Source organism: Lithobates pipiens, unplaced genomic scaffold, assembly GCF_037356315.1.
Source record: "Lithobates pipiens isolate NorthernLeopardFrog02 unplaced genomic scaffold, aLitPip1_a1.2 Scaffold_16, whole genome shotgun sequence".
Lineage (NCBI taxonomy): Eukaryota > Metazoa > Chordata > Amphibia > Anura > Ranidae > Lithobates > Lithobates pipiens.
Window position 1 is genome coordinate 324,360,631 of NW_027507748.1, and position 18,282 is coordinate 324,378,912.

Sequence of the window (18,282 nt, forward strand, 5' to 3'; positions counted from 1 at the left end):
CCATGTTCCCATGCTGTTGGCTGTTTATATTCTATTGAAAGATTAATTTTCTCAGCTGCCAACAGTTGCCTCTGGGGGAGTGGACTGTTCAGCAGAGCTCCTCGAACACCTTTGGGTGAAGGTGGAGAACCCCCGGATGTAGATCTTCTGGTGTCCAGGTTCAATGTGAAATTGCACTGGTTTGTTTCCAGGACAAGAGATCTTCCAGCATTTTAGGTGGATGTTCTGGTGACACTGTGGGACCAGTTATACCTAACCTATGTCTGACCACCATTAAGCTGCTTCCTCATCTGTTTTGCTCGAGTGGAAGGCATTCTGTAAATTTTTATAATCCTGGCCTAGCCCAAGAGAACTTGACACTTCAACATTGTGAACGTGTTGGCAGATGACCCTAGGACCCTTTTGAGATTGACCCAACCTTATGTTGCAAGGTCCAATCCTCCATTCTTCTTTGCAGTCACTAGCATCAATGGTAGGGGTGTTTAAGCCAAGGTCTTAAGCAGTGAGGGATTCTGATTCAGTCATTCCTACTCCTGCTAAAGGTGACTTTTGGGATGCTTTACAAAAGGACTTTGAGGTCCTGTTTTACCTGTTGTAAGGTTTAGGATTTCATCCTTGTAAGTATGTTGTGTGCTGAATCCTGGTGTTTCTCCAGTCTATGACCAGGGACTGGCACGGAGTACGATTAAGGGTCAAATTTTGGCTCTGGTCCAGTCATTTTTTTTTAGAGACCAAATTCTTGCCATTGCTTGGTATGTGCCCTTGCCCAAGGTATCAAGCATATTGTTCCACTGGTTAAAACTCTGTGGGACCCCAGTTTGGTAATTTCTGTATTGCAGACATCTCCATTTGAACCCATCCATAATATTTCTTTAGTCCTTCTGACTTGGTAGGTTATACCTCATGTAAGGAGCCATTCCTGGTACTCCCAGTGAGACAAGGTGATTTTTCAACCGCAGCTGTCCTTTTTACTTAAGGTGGTTTCTTTGATCAATCTTAACCAAAACATTGTGTTGCCATCCTTCTGTCCTAATCCGACAGCGGGGGATGTTCACTCAAAGTTTTTTTGCTATCAGGCATTACACGAAGGTGACAGGTTATCAGATTCCCCCTTTTGTGCTGCTTCCTGAAGGCCACAGGCTCAAAATCTACCATTTTCTCATAGATCTGTCAGCTTATCTCCCAAGCTTATGGTCTAAAATAAAAAGCTCGCTCTACTATATGTTGTTGCCACCTAGGCCATTTGTCATCAGACTTTGGTAGCTGAAGTTTGTAAAACTGCTACCTCATCTTCAGTTCATATAAAGTTTTACCACATGGACGCAAGAGCTGATGAGGATAGTACCTTTGCTCGGTGTGCTTTGCATTAGGCTGCATAGGGTTCTGACTTACAATGGTTTAGTTTAGAGCATGTTGGCTTGCTGTTGTGTTGCCGTCCCCAGACTTTCACTGGTTCCGAACATCTATCGTAATGTATATGAAGATGCCCTGTTTTCTGGGATGTATGATTAAGAACATGGGAATTTTTTTTTTTTTTCTTTACCTGTAAAATATTCTTGAAGTACATCACAGGACACAATGATCCCACCCCTCACTGCCTTTTGTTTTTTATGGCTTGCTACAAAAAACTGAAGCATTGCCTAAACAGAGTTTATACCTAGGAGGCCAGTGTCCAATTACCTTAAGGTGGCAGAATAATCCTATTGTAATGGAGATGAAGATGCCCTGTGTGATGTGATGTACTCAAGGAAGAGCATTTTACAAGTAAACCACAGATCCCATTATTTCTCAGATAAGACTGGGTTATGCTGCTGCTTAGTAGAGAATTGGACACTGGCAAAAAAAAAAGTGTAGACTAGCCTAGGATAACTGCTCTACTCAGTATGCCTAATCAATCCTCGCTAGTCTTTGTTTCAATTTCATTTTTGGATTCCTCCATTGACTTCAGTCAAGATTATTCTACATAGCTGCTTGAGCTGGTCTGTACATTGTAGCTAATGGGATCAGCCTTTCCTCAGCCTAGTTTAGGAGTACTGTACTTGGACCCTGCTGGGCTGAAATTACTGATCTTCCCTTGCAAGTGATCTTTTGCACTGGATTCTGCTTGTGGCACTTTATAAATACTGTAAAGTTCTTTCCAGGTTCATATCCATGGCATTGCCTCAGCGCTTGCTCTGCCTTCATAAGGCAGGCGTTACCACCAGTTTTACTGTAAGAGGATTAATGCTGATAGACTGTGTGCTGACTTCAGAAGTGCCCTTTGTACTTAATCTTTCACCTTTGCAGTATAGAGGAAGCATTGTTCCTCTGCTGCTTCTGCTATCCCAAAGCACCACATGGAACTTTAGTCAGCAGTCCATTCCTACTGTCCACCTGGTGGAGCTAAATGGTGCTAATAACAGCGCTGATTTACCGTCAACACCCACCCCAGTGTGAAAGGGCTCTTATGGACCCCATCTATAAGCAATATGAGGCCCTTTTTTAGAGCTCTGTTCTCCAAGAAGTCCTGCACCGTAAACTATCTTGGTCATGACCTTTAATCTGGAAAGCCTTAAGTTACAGCATGGATCAGTTTTTAAGGTCTTCTGCCTTGTCTCCCTTATGAGTTTCCTGTCAGTGAATATGAGGACAGTTTGGCTAAAATGTTGGGCTGAAGAGCCTGCACACAAAAAGCACTTGATCTGCATGACCTTTGAGGGACGCCACCGCTTTGGTGCTTCCCTGGATGTCCTCATCAAAGATGCCACCAGGGGCAAGAGAACGAATCTTCCTCAGCAAAAGAAATCTAAGGCTCAATCTGTAAAACTCGCCCCTTGACAGAATACAAGAAATGTCCTTTATGTTCCTCTGTGCTCTCAAATTCCGAATCCAAACCCACACTCATTACCTGTAAATCTTGGACTTCCAAGTCCCCCATGTTACCCTCAGGTAAATCTTCCTTAGAATGTGGGCTTGTCCCCATCTTTCGTACTGGGAGGATGTCTGATAGCCTGTGAACAATTGGACAACCTGCACCTCGGGTGCTTGGGTGAGGGTGGTAGTTTACAAAGGACTGCAAGCTAGTTTCACTCCCAGACCTTTTTCTGGTTAAAAACTTCTAACCTACCTGTGTCCCCACACAGATTAGCAAATTTTCATGCAGTCCCATTGGCTCATCTAGAGCAGGGCGTCATTATACCAGTCCCTGTTCCAAACCAAAAATTGCCATTCATCCCATCTTGGACCTTAGGACCTTAAAGGCTCTGTCTTTTTTCAGGCCCAAAAAAATATATATGGAATCCTCCAGGTCTATAGATGGTATTCCAGTGATTCTCATGGTTCTGGAATTGCCCAGGCAGATATGTTAAGCTAACCTAATAAGAATCCTGGCAGATGCACTGTGGACTCTTCAGATTGGCTCAAAGACCAATTTATCACCCTGCTTCATATTTGTTGAATTTAACAATGTCAGTGGAAACCCATGTTCTGACCAGATAGTGGTGTGCCTGAATCTGTAAATCCAGCCATGCTAAGAGCTTGGAAGTCTGCTTTTGCACAGTATCATCATAAATAGAAGGTTTACATTGCTTTGTGCAAGGTGAAGTAGAAATTTTCATCACCCCAGGAAATTCTCTGTAGGGCAAATTCTCACTTTTTTACAGATGGGTGTGGAACAGCATTTGGCGCTCCATACAGTCAAAGTCCGTTCTCTGAGCTTACAAACTTTTTCCAGAGATTGCCGACTTCCTGTTCTTTGAAGATCTTTGTGCAGAGTGTCTTATGTGGCTTCGCTGTTTTGCTCCACTCTAACCCTGTGGGATTTCAATTTGGCACTTCAAAAAACTTGAACTTTTTGCTACCCCTGCTTCCTTCAGAAAAAATGTCTGTCATTCATAACAGGCAAACCTAAGTACTCAATGTAAAATATGTTTCTTGGAGTTTATTTAGGGATACAGGTCCTACCCTCTGTGTGTATGAGCATGCTCTTTGTGCTGCTTTTCAACAAAACCAGAGGCATGCTATGGGAGTGGGAGGGGCTATCCTTGTCTGTCCAAAAATAGTTTGCCAATGTTCAATCCTGTAGACCAGTGTTTCTCAACCTTCTTCCAGTCAAGGCATCCTTAAAAAGTATTTTCAGTCTTGCGACACCCCAGCCGAAGGCTTGGTTCACATTACTGTGCGTCGTGGAACATGAGCAAAATCATGCTCATTCCAAACACACATACAAATGCTCTGCTCTTTAGGGGTGCCATTCATTCTTAATGGTACCCCACACATTGCAAAATGTGGGTTGCTTTTGGTGCAGTTAGAATTTCTTTTAAAAAGTTGAAGACTTCTTTCCCTGTGTTTTTGTGGGTAGGGAAGCCCATTGCAATGAAATGTCAAGTTGGAGGGGTGGTAAAACTCCACGGTTAAGCTGTTTTTATCACCTTTTCCCCCTTTAGCTGCAGAGGCAGCAGCTGGGGGTGTACACATGCTGGGGCTGCAGCTGGAGGTATACCCAGGGTAAATGGGGCTGCACTGCAACTACCCCACAACTGTGTGCGTTGCATGGTTGTGTTGTAGGAATGCTGCACTAAAACAGTTGGTGAGGAGGCAATGTAATGCCTCTTTACTGCCTGTCAAATGCCTCTGAAAAGTGTTCTGTGCATGGATTTCTTTTCAGAGGAGCAGTAGTCCTTGCTGCTATCACAAACAAGCCCTACAAAAGCAGTTCTGATGGTACAGGATTAAATGCACACACGCATACAGACGCGTGCACGCACGCGCACACACATAAAGCCCTTTAAAAACAAATCTAGCTTCTAGCACAGTACCTTTCCAGTTTCAGGTACTGCACTGTAGTGGAAAGCAGAGAGCACAGCACACTCCCCTGCACTTTACTTTCACTTTGAGGTTGACAGAGCTCCTCACATGTACAGTTCGGGAGATCAGGCTCATCTGACAGCGCTTCTCTCCCCTGATCCCGCCGCACACCGGAGAACCTCTGATGGCACACTGGTTGAGAGCGGATGCCGTAGACAGTATATTTCAAATGTATTTGAATTCCTGGGTCCCACTGGGGACTCCAAAGAAAAGAGTTTTACAAAAATTATATTTTATGAACCAAGATAGAAGTTTTTTTTATTTTTTATTTAACCCATATTCATTAGACTTGTATAGCAAGCTGATCAAGCTCATCTCTGTATCTTTGACCACGCCACGGGTCTAGGTACTCCTTTTTAATTTGTATGGTTTCCTAATCAATGCTTTTAATTTATTTTTTGCAGGTGCTGTTCCAACTGTAACAGCTAAAATAATTGGAGATGTAAGTAAAGTGATGGTCCATATGAGAACATTTTGACTTATTTTGGATCACATATTTGTTAATATTTAATGATATCTCTTTCAGGCAAGTACCCAAACAGATGCCCTAAAGCTTCCTCCTTCACAGCCCCCTAGAATCCTCAAGAACAAAGCTCTACTGTGCAAGCCATTGTCCCAGACCAAGGCCACCTCTTGTAAACCTCACACACAACACAAGGAGTGTCAAACAGGTATACATAAAACTGGAACTTGGTAGGGGTGCGGTTTTTTTCTCTGACTAAAACATCAATATACATTAAATTTCAGCACTACTGTATGTACCGAACAGAAGAGAAGTATAAACATACTGATTAAATGGTTGTTTGAATTTATATGTACTGGCAGAAAATTGCCTATTCATTGAATAGGCAAAAGTACAAGAGAATCAAATTTGTGCTTGTTGTAAAAAATCAAATAAAAAAAAAAAAAAAGTAAACCATCTGCACTGGCAATTGAACTATTTGTCCACTGTCTTACCATCTCATACAGTGCTGCTGGCTCAGTTTTTATCATTGACCCTCATCCCCAACTGAGCAATGCTTCTGCAATTTAGCATGATTCTCTGCCAAAGATTTCATGCTGCTAAACAGTACATTGTTCTGGGAGATCTCATTGTTTCCATCCCCAAGTCAGCAGTGAATTATTCCTCACATTCTGACTCGGCAGTGCTCCTGATAGCAACTATTCTCACCTTAATATCAGGTCATCCCAACAGAGCTGTTATAAGTATCTTTGTACTTCAACCCCTGGCTCGGCCACTCATTATACTTTATCTTTGATGCAGAAATTATGTCCCTGGAGAATAGGACTCTAGTCCCCCCCCAAATGCTGTCCCCATTTTGCAGCTCAGCAGAAGTCCCTTGAGCTGTCACGCCCCCAAATTCAGTTAAGCGCTGTCAAATCTGACAAATGGTGTAAGACTGAACATTTATACAAGTTACCCTGTGTACTTTTCCACAAATAAATGTTTATGCATATGTTAATGTGCATACATTGAGAATGTGTAGGTATTCTCTTGGAAGGAACAGGCATGTAAATGTCATATTATAGTTCTTTGAGATGTTCAAAATTTGACATGACCTCTTGTTTTTTGTATGATATATCCTGTTATGACTCTTGTGTATTTCTCCGCAGAGGATGATGGAAAACCACAGATTTTGGTGCTTCCTGTACCTGTGCCAGTGTTTATTCCTGTTCCCATGCACCTGTACACCCAGTTTGCCCCAGTCCCGCTAAGTTTACCACTACCCGTGAGTTTCTTTCTTGGTCAACTGATAATGCTAGAACTCTCCTGTAAAATTGATTAGTACAGGGCAAGAACATATCTGCACCCTTGTGTTTTTTTTTTATTTTTTTTTTATTTTTTGATAAGTACCAGAAATGGAGGTGAGAGGAGATGCCCTGTAGTATTAACACACTTTCTGCTTTAGGCTGACGATGCTTCTCCTTCAATGATGTATGGTTAATCAATGCTGTGACCCTAGGATAGGAAGTGTGTTACTGGCAGTATCACCAAGTGAAAAGGGGGAAATAGGGGTCAGGCATAAAAAAAAACAGTTGTAGCCACCGGATCTAAGCACTAGCAAGCTGCATTATATTGTTTTTGTTTCTGGGCTTTGCTTCTCTTAAAATGTGAAGTTAGAAAATTCAGATAAGTGCTAATGCAATGTAAAAGTATATGGTCCTTGATGTAAGGCAGCTTTTTTACTTTTTTGTAAAATTAGCCAAAGGCAAGAAATTTGTTTTTGAGTTGACAGTTTTATTTTTGTTAAAAGGGCAATTGTTTATCGATTTCTATTACTATATATAACAAATGGATTGTTGCGAGTATTTGGCTGTAAAGGGTCTTTTGGACCCTTGTAATAAAATCATGCCAAAGAGTCACTAAACAAAGGCATAGTAACATAGTATGTATTTTAATAAAGCTAACAAATTTTTCTCTTATATTCACCGACACAGGTTCTCTTTAGACCATTGGGTTGTTATGCCACCTTCAGGAGAAGACTAGACATTACATGTTAACATGTGATAATAAAACTAGAACTTTCTAGTTCTGCCCAAGGGGCGGTCCCTTAGGTAACAACCCCTCAGCATGCTACTGCAGCCTCAGTTTTATTTTGCCTAGCGAAGAAGGACCGAGGAACCCTGACGGACCCATTGGTCCGTCGTTTTTTTTTTTTCCCTGAAGAAGCTTGGCTTTTTGCGTAAGATGATGGATCCTGTGATCTGCTATCAACAGCAAGGCTGGGTGACAGGCTGGATACCCTTATCTTTGTAGTCTCCCCAGCCTGGCCATCGAACGCATGCAGACCAGAGCTTCGTGCTGGGTCGGCCACGATGAAACCTCAGCTCCAGAGGTGGTCGGTGAGCTTTTATGACCGGGCTGCTGATGTCTGTGTCACAGTGTGCCGAGGCCAGCAGCCATCCTGTACTGATCAGAGAGTGGGTCTGTAATGCAATGTCTCCCAGCTCTTCAAGGCTGGTAAGTACAGCTCTCCCTGCCTTGGTGGGGCTGAGCAGCTGGGCATTCCCTGGGAGGTCGATTCGGGGGTCTCTCACCTCCCTCTCTTCTCTCCCTATCCCCCCCCTCCCTGTGGGGGATGCTGCATGTGGCTGTTGAGCAGTATGTGTGTGTCTGTACAGGGGCTCTCCGGGGGGGGGGGGGGGGGGTTTGCGCTGGCTAGCTGTGTTCTGAGTCCTGTTTCTCGTGTCCCTGGAGGTGCCTGTGAGACTATGCCTGTGTCCCTTGCAGCACTGATCACTGCCATTTGTTCAGCTCTGTCCCTCATGGTTTCAGCATCAGCGGCCATCTTAGGTGTGGGCAAGGGAAAGCCTGCTCTCCTGTGCTTCAGTGGCAATTTTCCCTGTGATTTGTCCTTATACTGGATGTCGGCGCCCATTTTCTAGAAGCCTGAACACGTTTTTCAGCTTTCTCTAGTGCCAGCATCCCTGTCGCTGTGCTCTGGCGGCCTTTTCCCCAGTGTTTTATGTCCTTATACTGGATGCTGGGCGGCCATTTCCTTTGCACCTGGGAGCCAACAGAGACCACAGGCACTACTTGCAGGATAGTGCAGAACCCTTCAGCGAGGTGAGTCCTGTGGGAAAGAGCCCCTCGGCCAGCAGCAGTAAGGAGGGTGGGACTGTCACTGTCCTAAGTCCCCTTCGGGTGGCAGACAGGGTAGGATCAGCATGGCTTTAGAAACTGGTGTTTCTTCCCCCGAAGTCCGGGCAATTGCAACCGGTTCGCCTGCAGAATGCGCAGTGCCCTGGTCGGCGGTCCTCTATTTGTTCAGTGCCAAGATGGAGGGGATGCGTGGGCGCAAGGTGTTAAAAAGCGGCCCCTGAACCCCCCAAGAGCTCTGACACAGACTCTGGCCCTGCTGAGGCTCGTGACCCCTGATCTGTCGTTTCAGATGACGCTGACCAGGACAGTGAGGATAAGTCCCTGGGTCCGTGCGCGACAAAGCGATTGTTGGAGCACTTAGCACAGCTGTGCGTGATACCCTGAAGATTCAGGAGCCAGCAGATCCCTCTGCTGATGTAGCTGTCCCTTTTGGGTCCCGTAAGCCAGCCATTCACCTAAGGTGTTCCCGTATCTGACTTATTTTGACAAGTTCATTTACAAGGAATGGGGTTGACCGCAACGGACCTTTCGGTCCCCAAATACATAGCGGTGCGTTGCCTCTTTGGGGAGAGCCTTCTCAAAAAGTGGTCGGCTCCTCCGGTCGTGGACCCCCCAGTATCCATGTTAAACAAAGTAACCACGATCCCGGCAGTGGCTCGTTCCTTGGTTACGGTTGTGGGGTCAACCATGCGACCAGTACTGGCATCCGCACTTGTGTCGCAGACACTGAGTGGGCAAAACTGTTGCACCACGAATTGGGAGAACAGCAGGCTTCTCCTGTCTGCATGGAACTAGCAGACCAACTAGTGCATGGCCTTAAGTACGTTCGTGACACGGTCCTGGATACCCTCCCCCTGTTATCCAGGGCTTCAGTCTCAGCAGAGGTGCTGAGGCGCCTGATTTGGTTGAAATGCTGGTCTGCTGACCAGACATCCAAAAATGCCCTGACGGATCTTCACTTTCTTGGCAACCGGCTCTTTAGATGACATTATTAAGAATGCCACAGGTGGTAAGAGTACTCTACTCCCACAGGCCAGGAAGGCTAAGGAGCCACGCCATAGGCAAGGGCCCTCTTTCTCCACTCACCAGCTGCTTTTTCGTCCGCCCAGAGCTTCGGCTATAGGTCCCCAGCCCGACAGAACAACCACGGACGGGCAGAAACGTCCCTGGAACCGCAAGCCTAACAAGCCTGCCAACAAAAGTGCTACCGCATGAAGGTTTGCCCCCACCCATGACTCGGGTGGGGGGGGTCGCCTTCGGGAGTTGGCAGCCCGGTGGTCCTCTCGACTGTCCGACCAATGGGTTTGCGATCTGATTTCCTACGGACGCAAAAGAGCTTCTTCCCCTCCAGCATACCCATTCTCCCGGCTCGCCGGGAGGCCCTCTTGGGGGCAGTAGGGGACCAGCTGAATTGCGGGGTGATTGTACCTGTTCCGGAATCAGAACATTTCCAGGGGTTCTACTCAAACCTTTTTGTAGTTCCCAAGAAGGAAAGGGGTACGTCCAATATTGGATCTAAAAAACCTCAATCACTTTGTGAAAGTGCAGAGGTTCTGAATGGAATCAGTTGCCTGGCGTCCTTAAACATCCAGGATGCGTATCTGCACATACCCATATGTCTCCGGCATGAAAAGTTTCTGCGATTGCATTCGGGGAAGCCCACTACCAGTTTGTGGCTCTCCCTTTTGGTTTGGTATCAGCCCCCCGAGTCTTTACCAAGGTATTGGCTCCTGTGTTGGTGTTGCTACGGCAACGCAGGATCGCGATCCTGGGTTACATAGACGATCTCCTCTTGAGAACTTCTTCCAGCTCAGAGTTAGAAGAGGATGTGGCGATCACCATGCAGACCCTGCAAGAATTTGGGTGGCTGTTGAACCTAAAAAAGTCAGTGATAGTACGTTTGGAGTACCTAGGCTTGCTGCTGGACTCCAGGGAAGCGAGAGTGTTTCTCCCTTCAGACAAGCAGAAGACTCTCAGAGCCACGGTAAAACTGCTGATGAACTGCAAGTGGTCGTCGTTGCGCTTCTGGCAATCCCTCCACTGGCTTCCACTCAGCCAAAGAATTAAATTCAAAATACTAACAACTATGTACAAAGCCATCCACAACTGGTGCCCCCAGCTACATCACTAGCTTAGTCTCTAAATACCAACCTACTCGTTCTCTTCGTTCCTCTCGAGACCTCCTGCTCTCTCTCTCCCTCATCACCTCCTCCCATACTCGCCTCCAGGACTTTTCCAAAGCCTCTTCAATCCTATGGCATGCCCTACCCCAATCTGTCTGCCTATCTCCTACTTTATTAGCTTTTAGACGATCCCTGAAAACCCTTCTCTTCAGAGAAGCCTACCCACACCTAACAACTGTATTTTCATTTTCTCCATCAGCTCATCCCCCATAGTTATTACCTTTTTGTTTCAACTTGACTCTCCCTTCTAGACTGTAAGCTCTAACAAGCAGGGCCCTCTGATCCCTCCTGTATTGGATTGGATTTGTATTGTAAGTGTACTGTCTGCCCACATATTTTAAAGCGCTGCGTAAACTGTTGGCACTATATAAATCCTAAATAATACTAGCTCCCGCATGCCATGGTGGATGAAGTTTTTTATGCTGTTTTCCCACCCCTCATTTTGGCACTGCTTGGAGACGTCCCAATGGTCTAAAGAGAAGAACCTGTGTGTCGGTGAATATAAGAGAAAATAGGATTTTTTGTACTCACCGTAAAATCCTTTTCTCTGTAATTCACCGACGGACACAGCACCCGCCCCTCATTTTTCTTTGTTATACTGCTTGTTGACGTACTGAGCCTGCAGTAGCATGCTGAGGGGTTGTTACCTAAGGGACCGCCTTGGGCGGAACTAGAAAGTTCTAGTTTTATTATCGCATGTTAACATGTAATGCCTAGTCTTCTCCTGAAGGTGGCATAACAACCCAATGTTCTAAAGAGAAGTTGTCAGTTGGTGAATTACAGAGAAAAGGATTTTATGGTGAGTACGAAAAATCCTATTTTTTTCCTAATGAAAACTGGCATTTTACTTGTGTTGGTTTGCTGCAGTGCCATTGTGTGTTGTGGTGCAATACCTTTTGAAGAAATACTGTAGGTTTATTTTCCTGTCCACCCCTGCTACTTTGGCATCCCATTAAAAATAAATTGGCCACCTTAATGCAGCACACTAAAGCAGCCAAATGGGAACTTGGTGATTTCACTAGTGCAGAAAAGCTCTAATCTTTGTGTAGCTTCACTTTACTGTTTTTTTATATGTATGATTTAAACCCTGGATTGCAATTGTCAAATCATTTGTAAATTATTTTTATGACATGTAGCTATCAAATTAATTTGTAGGTTCCAGTCCCAGTGCTGATCCCCACAACTCTGGACAATGCTGATAAAATTATAGATGCAATTGAAGACCTCAAAGAAAAAGTTCCATCAGATCCCTTCGAGGCAGACATTCTTCAGATGGCAGAAATGATTGCTGAAGATGAAGAAAAAGAGAAAACATCACACGGAGGTGAGCAACAATAGTGGGTGTAGTGTGAACAGCTTTGGCAAAAGTAGAGCTTGATATTACCATAATCCTTTTCATTGATCTCCTGGAAAATTATGGTTGATGAGCATATTTGACATTACTTTGCTTTCACATTATTCTATTCTGTTGTCTGAATCATGAGTGCAGCGTTGTACCTTGGTCATGTTTGGCTTTGTGTGCACAGGCAGAGATCGTTTGGAACAGAAAGTAGAATTTCATGATGGGATTTGTTGAACAGGGGCCCCACAATCTTACCTTTTCTGCTTCCCCACATACTCATGTCTTTCTCTTAATAACTGGGGGGAAAATTCACAAAACTACATTGCATGTGATATTTGGGCCATGTGACACATTTAATCCAAATGCATTTGTAACGGAAATTTAGCAAAAATAAGTGCTTGGTAAATACCACTTGAACTTAATTTGCAAAAAAAGCAAACATAAGTAAACAAAAACATTTAACTATAGTGCTATTTAACCACTTCACCCCCGGAAGGATTTACCCCCTTCATGACCAAGCTCTTTTTTGAAATACGGCACTGTGTCGCTTTAGCTGACAATTGCACGGTCATGCATGTTGTACCCAGACAAGATTGACTTCCCTTTTTTACCACAAATAGCTTTCTTTTGGTGGTATTTGATCACCTCTGCTGTTTTTATTTTTTGACGATTTAAAAAAAAAAAGCAGCATTTTTTTTTACTTTTTACTATATTTTTACTTCCGCTTTAAGGGACGGTGACCCCCTGAAAGGCCACATTTGGTATGTAATTTTTTTGGGGGGCGGCGGAAACCCTCTTTTTAGAGGGTTCCAGCTCCCACTTCCTCCCTTGGCACCGGAAATGAGTTCCTCTCCCCCCTCCCTCTCGGCAATCATCTGGGACACGTCACAGGTCCCAGATGATTGCCTGGCCAGTCACAGCCCGTGCCCGGCTGTGACGCCACAGCCAGGCGCCAACAGTGACAATGGCTGTGCCGCAGAGAGGAGGGGGAGACTAGCGGGGCTTCGTTCCCCCGCATCGCTGGATCCTGGGACAGATGAGTGTCAAATTAAGTCAACCGCTGCCTTATTTGTAGCTGCTAACTTTTACATTTTTTTTCCGCCAGAACTCTGCCTTAAAAAATTTGCAATTCACAGAAATTCATGTTAAATATCACATGAGTTAATTTTTTATTTTGCGATATTTTTTGCACATTATTTTACCGCAGACCAACTGCAGCAGGAACTGAAACATTTAGCAGTGACCATCTCAGGGCTACTGGCTGTTAAGGAGCTAGCACCCTAACAAGCATGACTCATCCTTGCTGTCAGCCAGGAATTCCCCACTAACCGCAGGATGTAAACAGAAGAGCCAACAGTAAAATTCTTAAAAAAAAAAAACTGTGTGCAGTCCCCCCCCCCCCCCCCCCCCCCCACAATTCATACCAGGCCCTTCGGGTCTGGTTTGGATTTTGCAGGAGACCTCACGCCCAAAAAAAAAATGGTGCGAGGGTGCCCCTTTCCCCCAAAATCTATACCAGAGTCTTATCCAAGCATATAGTCTGGTAGGTCAGGAGCTAAAACAGTCCTCACTAGGGATGAGCTCCAGCGTGTTCACGTTCTCCACGTGCAGAGCACGCCAGAAAGTCGGCACAGCGCTGCGCCAATCACAGGCAGTGAGACATTGCCCGATCTCTGCAGCCGAGTATCGGGGCAATGTCTCACTGCCTGTGATTAGCACAGCGCTGCGCCGACTTCCTGGCAGCCTCTGTGCGTGGAGCATGCGAACACGGCGGAGCTCATCCTTAGTCCTCACTAGTGGGCCCCTGCCCTTTGCGTAACTCTGGCTGTGAGATTAATGTATCAAACTGGAGCCTTACACTGAAGCTGTGAGGGCCTGCTGGGAGCTTCTCAGTCATCTCGCTTTCCTTTCCCTGTCCTTGGAATAGGCGTGACAAGGCTGAGTAGTTTTCCCTTCAGCAGGCGGTAGCCTATTTCTAAAGGGCACTGGCCCCAGGGTCTGACTTGGTGCATTCTCATGGAAACGCCCATTTCTCTATCGTTCACTGACTGACTGACACAGCTCCATTAATCTTGACCGTAGTGTTATTACGCCACCTTCAGGAGAGGGCTAGGCAGAACATGTTATACATGTGAAAAAACAGAACTTTAGAGTTCTGCCCAGGGGGCGGTCCCTCAAGTAATAACCCCTCCGCCTGCTTCCTACAGCTCAGTTTTTTTCTGCCTAATGAGACATGGACCCAGGATCCCTGTGGGACCATCGGTCCTGGGATTTTTTTGCTGAATGTTTGCCTTTTCCGCAAGATTTTAAGATCCTGTGATCTGCTATCAACAGCCGGCTGGTTGACAGGCTGGATAATCTAGATCCTTGTAGTCTCCCCAGCCTGGTCATCGTGCGTGTGCAGACCCTAGCTACGCGCTGTATCGGCTACAACATGCCCCTCAGGCTCCAGGGGCGGCCTGTGAGCGCAACGCTCCGGGGCACACATATGACCGGACTACCGATGTCCTTGTCACAGTTTGCCGTGGCCGGCAGTCACCTCGTACTGCTTGGAGAGTGGGTCTGTGATGGGATGTCTCCAGCTCATCCGGAGGGTAAGTACAGCTCTCCCTGCCTTGACGGGATTGAGCAGCTGAGCATTCCCTGGGAGGTCGATTAGGGGGTCTTCTTTCCCTGTCCCTATTTACCACCCCTACCCCCTGTGGGGGATGCTGCATGATGGGCTGCTGATCGGTGTGTACACCTGTAGCCAGGTGGTCCCCTGGGGGGCTCTCTCCTTAGATGGGGTGCTGCGCTGTGTGTCTGTGTCCCTGGAGGTCTGCATGTGCTGATCGCCATAGCGATGTTCTGCCGCCATTTTCTCTGACCTTTGACTGTGTACAGTTGTTTGTCGGACATTTTTGGTGTGCCTCAGTGGAAAACATGGTCAGGGGCCATTTTTCTGTAGCTCTGCGGCCATTTTCTCTGTGATTATGTCCTTCATACAGGGCGGCCAGTGGACATTTTGTTGTAGTCCAGCGCATTTTTTATGTTCAGCGCTGGTCCCTGCTGCTCAGAACAGCGCAGTTTTTCACTCGGGACACCTGGGAGCTGATACTGGACACAGGCACTTGTAACTGAACGGTGCAGCGCTCAGTCGGGGTGGTTAGTCCTGCGGTGGGGGCCCCCCTCAATCTGCAGCAGCCAGAAGGGTGGGATTGTGCACCTGTCCTAGGTCCCCAAGGGTGGCAGACACGGTGGCTCAGCATGGCTTCAAAAACTGGTGTTTCTTCCCCCAGAACTCCCTGCAGTTGCAACCGGCTTGTCTGCAAACAGTGCAGTGCCTTTGGACGCTTTGTCGGCGGTCCTTAAAACATTAGTTGCCAGGGTGGAGGCAGTGTGCGGGCGCAAAGGTAGTAAAAAGTGGCTGTTAGGCAGACTCGGGCCTCGCTGAGACTGGCGGCCCCTGCTCTGTTGCTTCAGATAATGCTGACCAGGCCCGGACAGTGAGGATGAGTCCCCGTCCGGGTCAGCGCAAGACAAAGTACTAGTTGGGTTGTTAGCCTTATCACTAGAATACTAGGCATAGTTGTAATACAACACTCAGAATTCTTAGTTCCGCCCAGGAGGGCGGTCCCTCAGGCTACAAACCCCCACCTCGCAAAGCAGCATCAGTTTTATTTTGCCTAGCAAAGGAGAAGGACCTAGGAACCCTGCAGGCCCATCGGTCAATGCTTTTTTTACACAGAAGCTTGGGTTTTTGCGCAAGATGAATGATCCTGTGATCTACTATCAACAGCCAGCTTGGTGACAGGCTGGATACGCTTATCCTTGTAGTCTCCCCAGTCCAGGCAGGCCACGACATACCTCGGCTCCAGAGGTGGTCGGTGAGCTTTTATGCTCCGGGGCATACATATGGCCGGGCTACTGATGTCTGCGTCATAGTATGCCGAGGCCAGTAGCCTACCCTGCACTGATCAGGAGTAGGTCTACAGTGGAATGTCTCCCAGCTCTTCAGGACAGGGTTGAGCAGCTGGGCATTCCCTGGGAGGTCGATTCGGGGGTCCCTCACCTCCCTCTCTTCTCTTTTCTGTCCCTTCCTTCCCCCGAAATCCAGGCAATTGCAACCGGGTCACCTGCGGACTGCGCAGTTCCCATGGACACCATTAGTTTGTTGCCAAGATGGAGGCGGTGCGTGGGAAGAAAGGTGCTAACCCCCCCACCCCACCCCCCCCCCGGTCCTCTGGGGAGAGCTCTGACGCAGACTTGGGTCCTGCTGAGGCTGGTGACCCCTGCTCTGTCTTGTCAGACGACGCTGACCAGGACAGTGAGGGTCAGTCCCTGTCCACAAGTGCTTGTTGGAGCACTTCTTACAGCTGTGCTTGATACCCTGAAAATTCAGGATACAGTAGGTCCCTCTGCTGATGTACCAGTCCCTTTTACCAACACGTTCACCTAAGGTGATCCCGTATTAGACTTATTTCGATAAGTTCATATACAAGGAATGGGGTAGACCGCAACTGACCTTTCGGTCCTCTTTGAGGAAAGCCTTCTCAAAAAGTGGTTGGCTCCTCTGGTCCTGGACCACCCAGTATCCAGGTTAAATAAAGTAACCACGATCCCGGTGCCCTCATTCCTTGTTTACGGTTGTGGGGTCTGCGGTGTGACCTGTACTGGCATCCGCACTTGTGTCACAGGAAAAATACGTGGCAAAACTTTTGCATCACCAATTGGGGGAGCAACAGGCTTCCCCTGTCTGTGTGGAACTAGCAGACTAACTAGTGCAAGGCCTTAAGTATGTCTGTGACGCAGCCCTGGATACTCTCCCTCTGTTATCCAGGGCCTCAGTGTCAGCTGTGGTGCTGAGGCGCCTAATTTGGCTAAAATGCTGGTCTGCTGACCAGGCATCCAAAAAAGCCCTGACGGATCTTCCTTTCCTTGGCGACTGGCTCTTTGGAGCCTCATTAGTTGACATTATTAAAAATGCCACCGGTGGTAAGAGTACCCTACTCCCACAGGCCAGGGAGGCTAAGGAGCCACGCCATAGGGAATGACCCTCTTTTTCCACTCACAAATGGCTTTTTCGTCCGCCCGGAGCTTTGACAAAACGTCCCCAGCCAGACAGGACACCCACGGACGGTCAAAATGTCCCTGGAACCGCAAGCCTGCGAATAAAAGTGCTACCGCATGAAGGTTTGCCCCCACCCATGTCTCGGGTGGGGAGTTCGCAGCCGGGTGGTCCTCCCGGTTATCCGACCAGTTGGTCTGCGATCTGATTTCCACAGGCTACAAGTTAGTTTATCTCGGCCGCCAAATAGATTCTTCCCCTCTAGCATACCCGTATCCCCGGTTCGCCGGGAGGCCCTGTTGAATCGCGGGGTGATTGTACCGGTTCCGGACTCTGATCGCTTCCAGGGATTCTACTCAAATCTTTATGGTTCCCAAGAAGGAGGGGTACGTCTGATCTTGGACCTAAAAGCCCTCAATCACTTTGTGAAAGTTTAGAGGTTCAGAATGGAATCTGTGTGCTCAGTAGTCACTGCGCTCCATCAAGGGGACTCCCTGGCGTCCTTGGACATCCAGGATGCGTACCTGCACATACCCAAAAGTTTCTGCGATTTGCAGTTGGGGAAGCCCATTACCAGTTTGTGGCTCTTCCTTTTGGTCTGGCATCAGCCCCCCGAGTCTTTACCAAGGTACTGGCTCCAGTTTTGGTGTTGCTGCAACAACGTGGGATCGCGATCGTGGGATACCGAGACGACCTCCTCCTGAGAGCATCTTCCGCCTTAGAATTAGAGGAGGATGTGGCGATCACCATGCAGACCGAATTTGGGTTGCTGTTGAACCTCAAAAGTTGGTGATTGTGCCGACCCAGCATCTGGAGTACCTAGGTTTGCTGTTGGAAAAAAAGAGGGGCGAGGTATTTGGGACGTTGCATGAGGCAGCGAATGGGTAGGTTCATCTGCCTCCCTCCCTATTATGTGGAACAAATTGCAACAAGGCGAAAAATTTGGACTTTACATGAAGCACAGCTTAAGAGAATAAAAAGTTAAAATCACATGTTCATGGACTCCGGAAGCATGAGCATTAACTCAAAAAGATTACATAGTATAATTGGATACAATCTAGACAATTTATTTACATGATGTTGGCATAATTCATAACAAATATGAAAAATAAATATATTGATAAAAATTAATAAAAATATATACTAATTCCTAAACAATATGGTTGAATTGATGATGGTATAATTAAAAAAAACAATCTATGGGTAATAGAAACATTGGTACACAGTAGTGCAATTTTACTATTCATAGACAACAACAATC

The 18,282-nt window shown here is 46.7% G+C and overlaps 1 protein-coding gene across 2 annotated transcripts in view; it reads left to right on the forward strand.

The window, feature by feature from the left end:
- The window catches only part of ZMYM4 (zinc finger MYM-type containing 4), a 191,873-nt gene that overhangs the window by 127,193 nt on the left and 46,398 nt on the right, over positions 1-18,282 (forward strand). For both annotated transcript variants that reach the window (XM_077481731.1, XM_077481730.1), the window contains exons 16-19: positions 5,250-5,287; positions 5,372-5,516; positions 6,460-6,575; positions 11,788-11,956. In XM_077481731.1, coding sequence (XP_077337857.1) covers positions 5,250-5,287; positions 5,372-5,516; positions 6,460-6,575; positions 11,788-11,956 — 468 coding nt within the window. The remainder of the gene's footprint in view (positions 1-5,249; positions 5,288-5,371; positions 5,517-6,459; positions 6,576-11,787; positions 11,957-18,282) is intronic.